This window comes from Anomaloglossus baeobatrachus, chromosome 2 (genome assembly GCF_048569485.1).
Source record: "Anomaloglossus baeobatrachus isolate aAnoBae1 chromosome 2, aAnoBae1.hap1, whole genome shotgun sequence".
Lineage (NCBI taxonomy): Eukaryota > Metazoa > Chordata > Amphibia > Anura > Aromobatidae > Anomaloglossus > Anomaloglossus baeobatrachus.
Window position 1 is genome coordinate 95470911 of NC_134354.1, and position 13788 is coordinate 95484698.

Below are 13788 nucleotides of genomic sequence, written 5' to 3' on the forward strand. Positions count from 1 at the left end.
TTGCTGTGAGCTCCAGGGAGAGAATGAATGAGTCTTGATGAGCGATGACTGATTGCAGGCAGACATTGTCACACAGGCTGGGGGAGCGTTTGACTGCAACCAATCACAGAAGCCAGGCCAACCCGGTGGACAGGGAAAGGAGTGCATATGTATGAGCACAGGGAGGTCGCAGGAGCTGAGAGAGAGCAGTGTACAGCTGCGCCGGAGCCTTGGTAAGTATGAAGTGCTCGCTTCATTCCTAGTTTCTTTATTTTTCTTTTCTTTTTGTGCTGGATCCGGATCAAACAGCCTGAATCTTTGGCCCAGCACCTGGGCAACTTTGGAACCGCGTGGATCTGGACTTTTTTCAGTCTGTCTCCGCCCATCACTAGTCATGTGATGACCCCTGTCGCTGTCATGACGTATTTCCTATGAGAGCCGACAGAGAGACGGTTCTCACAGGAACGCTGCATTTCTGTACTGATCAGAGCTGTGCTGCTCTAATAAGCAGAAATGAACAAGTGATCAGACTGCTGATCCATAAAGTTCCCTAGGGGGATTAGTAAAATAAATAAAAAAGTAAAAAACAAGTTTTTAAAAATAGGCAAAAAATAAGCCATCTCTGAGCCATAGATCCTGAAAAATGAGAATGCTACAGGTCTCCCAAAATGGCGTCAAAAGCGCTACTATTTTTTTGGACAAACTTCTGAATTTATTTAACCCATTAGATAATAGTAAAAGTATACATGTTTGGTATCTACGAACTCGTACCGACCTGAGGCATCATACTGACATGTTAATTTTACCATAAAGTGAACACGGTGAATAAAATATTCCAAAAACTACTGTGCAATTGCACTTTTTTTGCAATTTCACAGCACTTGGAATTTTTTTCCCCGATTTTCCAGTACACCATATAGTAAAACTAAAGGTTGCTTTCAAAAGTACAACTCGTCACACAAAAAATAAACCCTCATATGGCAAGATTGACGAAAAAATAAATTGTTACGGCTCTCAGAAGAAGGGGAGCAAAAAAAAAAAAACGGAAAATCACCCGGGGATGAGGGGGTGATTTCCTATTTGTGGTAAAGTAAATTTGTCCAATTACTTTTGAGTCGTTGAAAGGAGGAGGCTTTGTGGAAAAATAATTGGAATTCCTAAACGTTTCACAGGATATTTTTGTTGTGTCTCTTTAATTAAACCTGAAAGTTTCCACTTCAATGCATCTCAGTTGTTTAATTTTAAATAAAAAATAGTGGCCTGAAGACTAGCACAAATCACAAAGATCTGGTCATTGTCAAAATATTTCTGGACCTATCTGTATATTTATGCATACAGATAATAAGACGTTTTTTGAACAAGCGCAGAGCTCAGGGCAGCAAAGCTGTGATTAAGAGAAATGTATTGGGTGACGCCGATACTGTTGGTTGCTGATTTTACAAGATTTATAACAGCAGCTTGTCAGGAGCTGGGAGAAAGGTGTAAAGCTAACTGCTGCATAGAAATCAATGGGCTGGAAAGAGGTGGCTGGGATGTTAGGATTTAACCCCTCTACTATAATGTAACTATTACACACTCGGCCAGGCAGCCTCAGGTTTTCAGTCATAGATGGCAGCTTCAGTCACCACTCTGTGCATAGTGATCAGCAGATGTAACCACAGGCCGGCACTGACTGACAGCCAGCACCGCAGAGCATCAGTACAAGTATGTACTCACTATGTACTGAGTGGTAACTGAAGCCGCACCGCCCGCGCTCTATGACTGATTTTATTTTGCAGACACCAGCTTATGACTTGCAATATAGCAAAACACCATTAAAAGGGAACCTGTCAGTAGATTTTTCCATTATAAGCTGCGGCCACCTCCAGTGAGCCCTTATATACAGCATTCCAGAATACTGTATATAAGAGCCCAGGCTGCTATGTATAATGTAAAAAACACATTTATAATACTCACCTGGGGGTGGTCCGGTCCAATGGGTGTCGCTGCTCTCAGTCCGGTGCCTCCTCCATCTTGTGCGATCGCCATCCTCCTTCCCAGCCCCGTGTGCATGACGCATCCTGCGTCATTCACAGAGAGGCCTTCATTGTGAGCCCACGAATGAGCATTTTCATCTGCCTGGCTGAGGGCAGATGAAAGTAGTGTAATGCGCATAAGTGGGTGGTCTTTGACCTTTCCTCGTGCCTGTGCATTACAGTACTTTTTTACATTACTTTTCAGTACAGAAGCCACAAGGACCATACTAAATAACTCTATAGATGTTTATTGTTTTGAGTTGGAGAATTTCTAGGCGTGGTATGTGATCTCTGCTGAGGTTATTCTGCAGGAAGGGGAAGAAGGTGAGCTGTGTCTGTCGCGTGTTGTAATTGGTGGATCCCGTCTTTTCTGTCTCCCGCTTTATAATACAAAGATTAATTTCAATATTATCACTAGATCACAAAGTGAAAAGAGAGGTATTAGCCTGTTGTGAGTCTTAGTGCTCAGTGTTAAAAGTGCAAATATTACAAGAACATTCTAAACTGTAGATAATGAGATTGAAGGAGATCCTCGTGAGTGGGATACTTTGGTCTGCGGCTCACACAAAGCCTAACTAGTTCATTATAATTCTATTCACAATGAAGGATGTCTCTGGGGGCACTGGATTACCTGCTATTGGGGTTTGAAACCTGTCGCTCAGGCATGTGAACAATAAGGATAAAAAAGAATTATGTTCAATGCTCCGCTAGAAACCACATTAATCCAAGGATGTGTAATAAAAACCTTTTCTTTATTTCTGCAGGTCAACGCGTTTCAAAGACATATCCATCTTCTTCATCAGGACACAAGAAACATACCATACATACATACATAGGTATGTTTCTTGTGTCCTGATGAAGAAGATGTGTCCTGATTAAGAAGATGGATATGTCTTTGAAACGCGTTGACCTGCAGAAATAAAGAAAAGGTTTTTATTACACATCCTTGGATTCATGTGGTTTCTAGCGCAGCATTGAACCTGATTCTTTTTTTATACTTATTGTTCACTATTTTTTTCGGGGCTGCTGCTGACCACTTTTGATATACGTGCATCAAAGATTTGTGCCTGTCACAACTTCAGCAGGTGAGTGTGCCTTTGTCACCTTATTTGTAAAAACTCATACCTGGTAAGACCCTATGTGCGCTTTCTTTTCCACAGACAAATAATTCCGCTCAGGCATGTGGGCAGTCTAAGGGTGGTAAGTTAGGAAGCAGGGCATATGTCATTCTACTGGAAGTGGGTGGTATAATGATTATTATCAACACTATTCATGCACGATTAGAGTCATATATGTATAATTTTTTTTTTTCCAATTTAATGTGTCTCCTGACAACCACTCATATTAAATGTTGGGTCCTGTGACCGAGAGGAGTACACTAAATATTGATCTATATGGACCATTGAAATTCAGAACTTCTCCTTCCTGACCTATTTGGAGTAAGTATCAGTTATTAGTGGCACATACTTAAAGGGGATGTCTTGTGAAAAGAAGTTTTTTGTTGTGTGCATCTTCATAATGGACAATATTTTTTGAGTTACACAGTCCCATGGCATAACCGCTGCATGTTCAATGGATCTTACTTTTGCTTCTTCTCTAGTGGACACCAAGCAAATATTTCACATGTTCCAGTTGAGTTTACAGCTCCTGTCTTCATGCAACGTCCTGTCTTGACCCCTGAAAAGAGAATATTGAATATTCATCACATCATAGTAAATAAAATGATGCACCCCTGACTAATCCTTTTAAAAGGATCCTATCATCTGATTCACACTACTCAAACAAAAGGCAGCATGAATCAGATCCTGGCTGCATGATCGCCCCTCTATGAAACACTCCAGTGTATGAGAAATATACTTTAAGGATCCGTCCTAGGGACCATAGCTAGAGACCAGACTAGGTGATTGACAGATCTCATGTGTACATAGGGAGAAACCTGTCAATCACCTGCAGCGGTGCTGGGAGGAGTCGGCCGGGGGTGGAGCCGGACTAGTCTTATCTTCAGCTATGGTCCTCGGCCGGATATTTACAGTATATTTTCTCTAAAGTGCTAGAACAGTTCAGATAATAATATTTTTGCCTGCAATCATACAAGCAGACTCTGATTCATACTGCCTGTGGTTTGGCCAGCATGAACCAGATGATAGGTTCCCTTTAAATGCTACTATCACTCTACTGTTGAAATAACTTGGGTTTTTTTGGCATGGACTGTCAGAACTGATGCATTTAATATGTTTTCCAGAGAATTTTTTTTTTTTTTTAAAAAATCACTAAACCTATTTGCATGTTTGGTAGAGTTTACATGAGAAGCATATGTGTGGGTGTATTTGTGTTTTGTAAGCCAAAATAGTTTCCTTATCCTTATATGCTGAGGGCACATTAAAAGGAATCTGTCAGGTGATTACCATTATTATTATACTAAAAAATCCCCTAACAGATTCCCTTGAACAATTTTTGACTGAAGTGTGACCTATCACATGATACACATTTATAAAAGTAAAGTTAAAAGTGCTGATGGCTCATTGCTTGGCTTATAATTAGACACAACTATGAAATGTGCCTTTTTTTCTATAAAAAGTTCCCAAAAACATGCAAATGAGAAAAAAATAAACCCACAGGAAGCTAAATAGGAAAGGGTTCTTTGCAGTTAGAGCAGTCAGACTGTGGATTGCCCTACCGCAAGAGGCAGAATGGCAAACACTATAACAGCTTTTAAAAAAGGGCTGGATGATTTCCTCAGTACACACAACATTGTCGGTTATAAATGATTTAGTGACAAAAAATGTATAATTGGTGGAGGAAGGTTGAACTACCGTGTTTTTCCAAAAATAAGACCTCCCTGAAAAATAAGCCCTAGCAGGGATTTTCAGCATTTTCGGAGTAAGGCTTAAATATAAGCCCTACCCCAAAATAAGCCCTAGTTGCTGTTCAATAATGAAATGTCCATGCAGCTAAAAAAGTTAAAGAATTCTGCAGGACACTTCATTATAGACAAAAAAAAGAGAAGAAAGAAGACCGCGCAATCATACTCACCAGATGCCGAACGGGAGGCCCTGCAGTGGAATGCACACCCACACACATCAGATCACACACACACACACACACACACACACACACACACACATCAGATCACAGACACACACACACACACACACACACATCAGATCACTCACACACTCACCACATCCAGCGATACTGATTTCTTCTGGCCGGCAGAATCCTGAGATGCAGTGCGGTGAAACGCAAGGACCTGCGGCTGTGGATGGCATGCTTAAAGGACCTGCAATGCGTAACTTCTTCCCATCTTTCTCTGTGGCCGGAGCCACTCTGTAGTGCTGGATGTGGTGAGTGAATCTGTGTGTGCGATCTGATCAGTGATTGTGTGTGAGATCTGATGTGTGTGAGTGTCGGCCAGGAGGGGAGGACGGTGTGTAGCATAGCTGCTGGGAGCACCCGCTGAAGAACACAGGGAGGACCTGGGAGCCACGCAGACGTCCAGGCCCCCCAGGGCTATGGGACACCCGGTGCCGGGCCGGACTAGTCCGGTGGTAGTCAGTGGTGGCTGGGCCCGGCTCCGTGGCCCTGGTGGGTGTCAGTAGAATATGTGGCTTGATTTGATGAATAAAGTTTGTGTTCGTGACGCCACCTGTGGTCTGCGGCTATTAAGCCGCCGCTGCTGTGTGAGGCCTCCGGGATGATGATATAGCAGCAATGGTGGTACTGCTCCCCACAGGTGGAGCAATGCCCGGGGCACAGTTGGTGCTTGTGAGTGTCTATGCAGCTGAAATAACAGAGGCAACTTCAAGGGTGCAGTTTCAAGTTCTTTACTCACAATTCTTGTCACAGTCCTGCAGGGACCCTTGGACTGCTGGGACCACTGTCAGGGACCTCCGCCGTTTATGGGTGATTCTGAGAGTAAAAGCCGGTACCCTTCCCTTAAGTGTCTCTATCTTCTGCTGTCTTCCTTACCCTTGCCTTGGTAGGTTGAACCTGGCTTGGCCTCCACAACAGCCTCCAGGCTGGGGAGTCACCTGTCGGCTGATTATCCCTTTTCTAGAGGTACTGCTGTGGGCTGTGGCCCGGGGAGTTTACAACATTCCCTGGGCCTCGGTTTTTACTGTTTGGAGATGATTTTGCACTCCTCCGGTTTCTAGGGACCGTCCCCTGTTGCAGCTTGATCCCTCCACCGATGTTCTTGTGGAACAGGCCACCGCAGCTCTAAACTGCCCTGGACAGCTCTACAGACTACCCGTGGCCCTGCGACTCCTTCTATTCTCTGCGTGGTGTCACCTGGACCCTCCGAGTCCCAGGATCTTCACCAGGAAGCGTCTCTTTCTGTTTCTCAGCTCCTGACTGACTTGGAGCTCTTTTCCTTTCTCTTCTCCTCCTTGCCTGCCTCCAGCAGGCCTCCTCCTCCTCCTTCACCACTCTCTCTCGTTCTCCTTCTTGAACTACATGCTGGCTCCTCACTCTCTCACTCCCTGAGGTAGACTGACTAAACTTGACCTTCCTCTCTGTGTCTGCTCTCAGATGGCTCCTCCCACCTCCCCAATTGCCCTGTTCTACCCTATAGGAGCAGGGATGGGTCTTACGACCCCTCCCAGCATGCAGCATGGGAGGGTTGTCTGCCACTTTCCCTGGTCCTAGTGTGTTCCTAGCAATGGGTGTAGTGTGGATTTACCAGGGGACCGGAGTTCACTCTCTTCCTCTCCCAGAATGGGGCATCACACCGCTGGATGGGGTGCAATGACCTGTGGCGACGGAAGCCTCAGGGGCGCCACAAATATGATTCTCCTGGGAAGGGGGGGAAGTTGCTTTTTTGTGAGGGTAAACTTACCCCCAACCATGTTTCTCCAAGAATAAGACCTACACCAAAAATAAGCCCTAGCGCTTTTTTGAGGGCAAAAAAGTACAAGACAGTGTCTTATTTTTGGAAAAACACGGTAGATGGACTTAGGTCTTTTTTCAACCTATGTTACTATGTTACCTTTTCTCAAAAATGGTATCACTTTAGCTAATATGATAAATTCCAGCAAATGTATTGACATTTGTTGTGCCTCTCCGGTGTTTGTCTGTAACCAAATATGGCTGGCAAATCAGGGTTTTCAGAGCACTCTCTAACATCTTTGTTAACAACAGGAGGAACATATGACTCATCCAAAAGGGACAAAATGAGCCTATGATAAAATAATGGGGATTCCCTTCCTGTCCAAAAATATCTTAAAAAGGGTTATCCAATTTGAAAAAATTATGTAAAAATTGCTGGCAATATTGTAGGATAATAAAATCATCACAATTTTACTACTCCTTTACCCAGAGATCCGGTGCTTACCGTTCTGCAGTGCTCCTGGTCTTTGTTTACATGCTGGCAGCCCGTGACCATGGCAGACAATCCATGGCTGCAATAGTACAATGCTATACTGCTAACATAATCCCTGAGTGACAGGAACCACAATGCCGATAACGAAGCACATGACACTTACAGCCTTTGATTGGCCGCAGAGGAAACAAGCCGCCCACCTATAAACAAAGACCAGGAGCATCAGGCTCAGGAGGGTAAGTGCGGGACCTGTGGGGGACAGAATAGGAGAAAAATAATTTTTTCTAACTTTATTGCATCAGCTAACATTTTTACAAAATTTCTACAAGTTGAATATTCAAATTGTCTCTTCAGGGAGGAAGGAGACGAACTCTAGTGCCACCTGTTGGAAGTAGCAATCCTAATAGTCAAAAGTGGCTCTTTAACGAGCCTTTTCATGTCCTAAGATTTATGCCAGATCAGAACCTCAATTTGCAGACACAGTGTTTCAGGATGATTGTCCCTCGTCAGTGCAAAGTATGAGATCTGATCCGGCTTTTTGAGAAACTAAAGTGGGGTCTAAGGGGAGAACTTTTCTCCTTGCTGAGACTGACAAAGCAATCTGGCTATCAGTGGTGAGGAAACTTATAGCTGCAATGCTCCACCGGAAAATATTCAAATTGTGTCTTCAGGGAGGAGACAATTTGAATATATCCTAGAGGAACATTGCAGCTGTAATTTTCCTCACTACTGATAGCCAGATTGGTTTGTCAGTTTCCGCAAGGAGAAAAGTTCTCCCCTTAGACTACAAGTTGAATAACCTTTTCAATTCCAAGAGCCGATTATTGTATAAGCATCTTTCAGGCGGTTATTGCATGGAACCCACCTGAGAGTGTTAAAAAAATACAAAAAAAGAATGAACACATGCACAGAAATTAAAAAATATGACTTGCTATCCATATGTTCTATTTGTTGTGAGTTTCTTTAAAAGGGAATCTTTCACCAGGTTTTTGCTACCTCATCAGAAAGCAAATCACCGAATAAAAGACACTCTAATATTTACACATTTTAGTAAAGATACATTAAAAAACTACATATAAAACACTCCAGTGTGCAAAAAATCTAAAGTGAACACTCAAATATTACATCTACTAAATCAGGAGCAGCATCCATATAACACGCATCAAGAAAATCCAATTGTGTCCGGTAGTATCCGTCTATTGATCACAATATAAGATAAATCAGTCTTAAGGATGATATTAACCTAAATCAGGTGTAATGACAATAATGCTTCCATCACTAGATCATAGAATAGATCCTAAAGGTAATATCAACCTAAATAGGATATAATAACGGTTAGATTTACATCATCAGATCATAGTTTATAACAAATAAAAAAAAAATAAAACTAAATACTTTCTAGATGCAGCTCTTCAGTTCAGACTCATATTGAAGTATGAATATCCCTTAGGAATAGAGCAAATAACCCAATTGGTTTAAAAAAGAAACCTAAATAGCAGACAACCCAATGCGTTTCGCCTCCCTGTATAGAGGTTCTTCAGGGGTATTTACAGTTGCTATAATTCAAATAGTAGAAATCATGTATACATATACGGACCAGTCCAGATATTAATAAAAAAATCACAAGGGACATTACAGCCATTTTGCCATTCCTATTAGGGCCAAACTTGAGAAAGACATTGGTTCCATAGAGGCCAAGAGGCACTCATTATTTTGTATTTATTCCTGGCAGTTTCCTATTTCAGCATATTTCTCCTCTGCTATATGTTAGAAGACAGGTCCACCCAGCAGATAATGTGACCACACTTTCAGTTAGTGATAGACACTGCTATATGTTAGGAATCACAGGTCCACAGCAGATAATGTGACCACCCTCTCCGTCAGTTATGGACACTTGATAATAGGCCGCACCAGGCAAAGGCTGCAGTGATAAATGTCCTACGACTGCTATCAAATGTCCATAACTGACGGAGAGGGTGGTCACATTATCTGCTGTGGACCTGTTGTGTCTCCTAACATATAGCAGTGTCTATAACTAACTGAAAGTGTGGTCACATTATCTCCTGGGTGGACCTGTCTTCTAACATATAGCAGAGGAGAAATATGCTGAAATAGGAAACTGTCAAGAATAAATACAAAATAATGAGTGCCTTCTGGCCTCTATGGAACCAATGTCTTTGTCAAGTTTGGCCCTAATATGAATGGCAAAATGGCTGTCATGTCCCTCGTGATTTTTTTTTATTAATATCTGGAATGGTCTGTATATGTATACATGTTTAATACTATTTGAATTATAGCAACTGTAAATACCCCTGAAGAACCTCTATACAGGGAGGCGAAACGCGTTGGATTGTTTGTTATTTAGGTTTCTTTTTGAAACCGATTGGGTTATTTGCTATATTCCTAAGGGATATTCATACTTCTATATGAGTCTGAACTGAAGAGCTGCATCTAGAAAGTATTTAACTATATATTTTTTTATTTGTTATAAACTATAATCTGGTGATGTAAATCTAACCATTATTATATCCTATTTAGGTAAATTTTACTTTAGGCTCTATTCTATGATCTGGTTATGGAAGCATTATTGTCATTACACCTGATTTAGCTTAATATCATCCTTAAGACTGATTTATCTTATATTGTGATTAATAGATCAATAGACGGATAATACCGGATACTATCAGATTTTCTTGATGCATGTTATATTATATGGATGCTGCTCCTGATTTAGTAGATGTGATATTTGTGTTCAACACAGGAAAAAGGAAAAAAGCAGCAATTCACCGGGGGATGAGATCAAGTTTTCTTTATTGTGCAAGCACAGGTACCATGTAGTGCAGGGAGGGGGAGCCGAAGCCTCGGACAACGGTGAGTGGGACCCGTAGAAGCGCCACACTAGCGCGAAACAGTCACAGTTTGGCTCCCCCTCCCTGCACTACATGGTACCCGTGCTTGCACAGTAAAGAAGACGTGATCTCTTCTCCCGGTGAATTGCTGCTTTTTTCCTTTTTCCTGTGTTGGATCTGAATTTTTGCACTGCAGTCTGTTTTTGAGCGTGCAGCTCCGGGGCAGGTGTCCCATGTCTGCAATAGCGGTCTGGTTCCTTAGACCAGTGCAAAGCTGATTGTTGCTCATCTGTGGTGCCCGGTCTTTCCTCTCCACACTTGAACTGTGATATTTGTGTGTTCACTTAAGCTTTTTTGTACACTGAAGTGTTTTATATGTAATTTTTTAATGTGTCTTTAATAAAATTTGTACATTTTAGAGTGTCTTCTTATGGTGTTTTTATATATTTGACACACTAGGTATTATTAATTTTTCGGTGACCTATTTTTTTTCTCATCGTAAAGCAATATAACGTAGGCAAAGAGACTCTGAATACAACAATATATCACTCAGTTACTGGCTGCAGCTGTTTTGATACAGTGAAAATGTTTTGATTCTGCAAAGCAGCAGAACTGAGAGAGCAGCCCCTGCCCACACCAGGCTCTCTATAGAGATTGTACATTGACAGTGAGGTGCCAATCACAGGAGGAGGCATGCAGGACTGCCGTGTGCATGACAATGAAGTCCAGCAATGCTAATCACTAGGTGATAAAGCCTTTAGTTTAAAATGGAACCAACCAGCAGAATTTTCATATAAAAAGTATAGCCAGTGCTATAGTGTCACTAGTATGCCAAATCTAAGCATAGCTTTTGTTCAGAGATTGGATGTTTTGTTTCTGAAATACAGTATGTGCAAGTAAAGTTACAGCAATGCACTGCTATTTGATTGACAGGTGCAACAGTTAAGGCCGCTTTACACGCTACAATATATCTAACGATATGTAGTCGGGGTAAAGTCGTTAGTGACGCACATCCGGCATCGTTTGACATATCGTAGCGCATGAAAGCTACGTGCGACTGTGAACGAGCAAAAATACTCACCTTATCGTTGCTCGTTGACACGTCGCTCATTTTCTAAAAATCGAACGTCCTTCTGTGCTTCGGTTGTTCATCGTTCCCGAGGCAGCACACATCGCTCCGTGTGACACCCCAGGAACGATGAACACATCTTACCTGCGTCCCGCCGGCAATGAGAAAGGAGGGAGGTGGGCGGGATGTTTATGTCCCGCTCATCTCCGCCCCTCCGCTTCTATTAGGTGGCCGCTGTGTGACGTCACTGTGACACTGAACGTCCCTCCCCCTTCAGGAAGAGGATGTTCGCCGCCCGCAGCGAGGTCGTTTGGAAAGTAAGTACGTGTGACGGGGGTTTACGACTTTGTGCGACATGGGCAACAAATAGCCCGTGTTGCACAAACGATGGGGGCGGGTGCGATCGTACGATAAATCGCTGCGTGTAAAGCGGCCTTAAGGGAATATGTGGGTCAGGTCTTGCTATCTATTCCCACCCCTGTCTGTCTGCCTGCGTTGGATTTAGTGTCTGACGGCGATAGGGGGAGGAAGGCAAAGCAGGCAGATAGGAGTGGGAATAGACAGCAAAACCCAACACACATATTCCCTTCCTGTTACACCTGTCAATCAAATAGCAGTTCATTGCTCTGGAACTTTACTTGCACATATTTCTGAAATAAAACATCCAATCTCAGAACAAAAGCTATGCTTACATTCAGCATCCTAGCACCAGTATAGCACTGGCTTTACTTTATACTTATTACTTTTACTTTATGAAAATCCTGCTGGTTGGTTCCCTTTAAGTAAACAACAACATACAGCCTGATAAGAGATGCATAGTTGATTTTTATTCCTTAACCCTTCCAGCATGCTGTCCTCATATTGCATAGTAAAAACCAGCTGACAGATTCCCTTTAACCTCTTCAAGCTTTCGAAAGCCATATAGCAGCTTAGAAGAAGTAAGCAGCCCAAACGACCGAAGAGACACCAACAAAGGAAAAACACTGCCATTACATTCCTGAAGTGTCTTCTGCTTCAAAAACTCTGTGGTTACGTTGGCGTGTATAAGACATTATGTCTTATAGAGCAAAGAAACCATAAATCTTGGTATGGCTTGTGGTTTTACTTTTCATATTATGTCCACAACGAATAATTATTTATTTTAAAGCAAAAAAACAAAAAAAAAAACCAAACAAATACAAACAAAGTTATAAAAATAATTTTCAAAAGTTAAAATGAGGAATTCATGATTGTAAAGGTTGGTGCACTTGTTAAAAAAAATAGTTTAAATATTTCTCTTCCTCGCTGACGTGAGTTAAATATTCACACTAAATGGTTCTGCGGTGGAATCTTTGGATCACTTTTCTTCAGGATTTACTTTATTTTGACACATTCACTGCTTTTTTTGCTCAATTAATGGAGGCAATTTCCTCTACATGTTTATGGCTTTTCGGCTCTTAGTAAAGTAATTTGTGCAATGAACAAGAGATACTGCCAGTACATTAGTGAATGTGGTCTTGTTATACCATTGCCGGCAATGACTGGTTCACCCTCAGGACAATCACTGTTCTGTGTACATACTGCATCGGGGATCCCATGACTCTACAGGGAAGATATAGAAACAATAGAGATTTTATTTCAAATACTCAAAACTTTATTTTTAGTTCATTTAAATAAACAATTGATAACATTATAGGGATTGTCCACAATAGTGCCCGATAGTGCCTGCCGGGCAGAGCTGGGCAGATTCCCTTTGCATCTAGCAGCTCTGAAGAGGGCACTAACATTTCGGGTTCACCTACAGAGTAGCAATCCAAGTTCCCATCACCATAAAGCCATGATATATATAGGTGGTCCAGATGAACCAGGACCCCTGGCACTGCTCTCCCAAACCCACCCGGACAAAATGACCAATCATAGCAGCCTGACAAAAGCCATAATCAGGAAGATGGTAGACCAGAGCCAGGAGAGGAATGTCAGTGACTGGAGGACCGATAACAATACCTCACAGAAACTGACCACGTACCAGAGTCTACAGAGATACCACAGACTGGCCCCATATCTGGAGAAACTCTCAGACCCCAGAGACAACAGGACCATGAGCCGACATAGATTCAGTGCCCACAGTCTAGCCATCGAATCCGGCCGACACAAGCAGAGCTACAAGCCCAGGGAGGACAGACTGTGCCAACACTGTGACGACTTGGAGGCTCTGGAGGATGAAACCCAGTTCCTGTTACAGTGCACCAAGTACTCAGCAATGAGGAACACTCTCTTCAGGAGACTCTCCGATCTCTTCCCGGATTTCAGCTCCATGAAGGAAGAAGAGAAAACATATATCCTACTGGGGGAAGAAGAGAGTGCAGTGGAGATAGCAGCGCAGTATGTGACCAAATGTCATAGACTTCGAGAAACAGAACTAAGATAAGCCATGGACTTCCATAGCCCCCACCCTAGATGTGCTCCTATTCATTCTTCCTACAGTTCCCACCCTGTTTGTGGCCCCATTTATCCTTCCTACAGTCCAAACCCATCATCCCTACAGTTCCAGTCCCTAATGTACACTTGCTTTGGCAA

The 13788-nt window shown here is 42.5% G+C and overlaps 1 protein-coding gene across 1 annotated transcript in view; it reads right to left on the minus strand.

Moving 5' to 3' along the window:
* P2RX5 (purinergic receptor P2X 5) overlaps nt 1–13788 on the minus strand; it is a 185376-nt gene that overhangs the window by 58274 nt on the left and 113314 nt on the right. Inside the window, exons 4-5 of the mRNA XM_075333149.1 lie at nt 12738–12813; nt 3578–3671 (exon numbers count right to left, since the gene is read on the minus strand). Of these exons, the coding sequence (XP_075189264.1) occupies nt 3578–3671; nt 12738–12813 (170 nt within the window). The remainder of the gene's footprint in view (nt 1–3577; nt 3672–12737; nt 12814–13788) is intronic.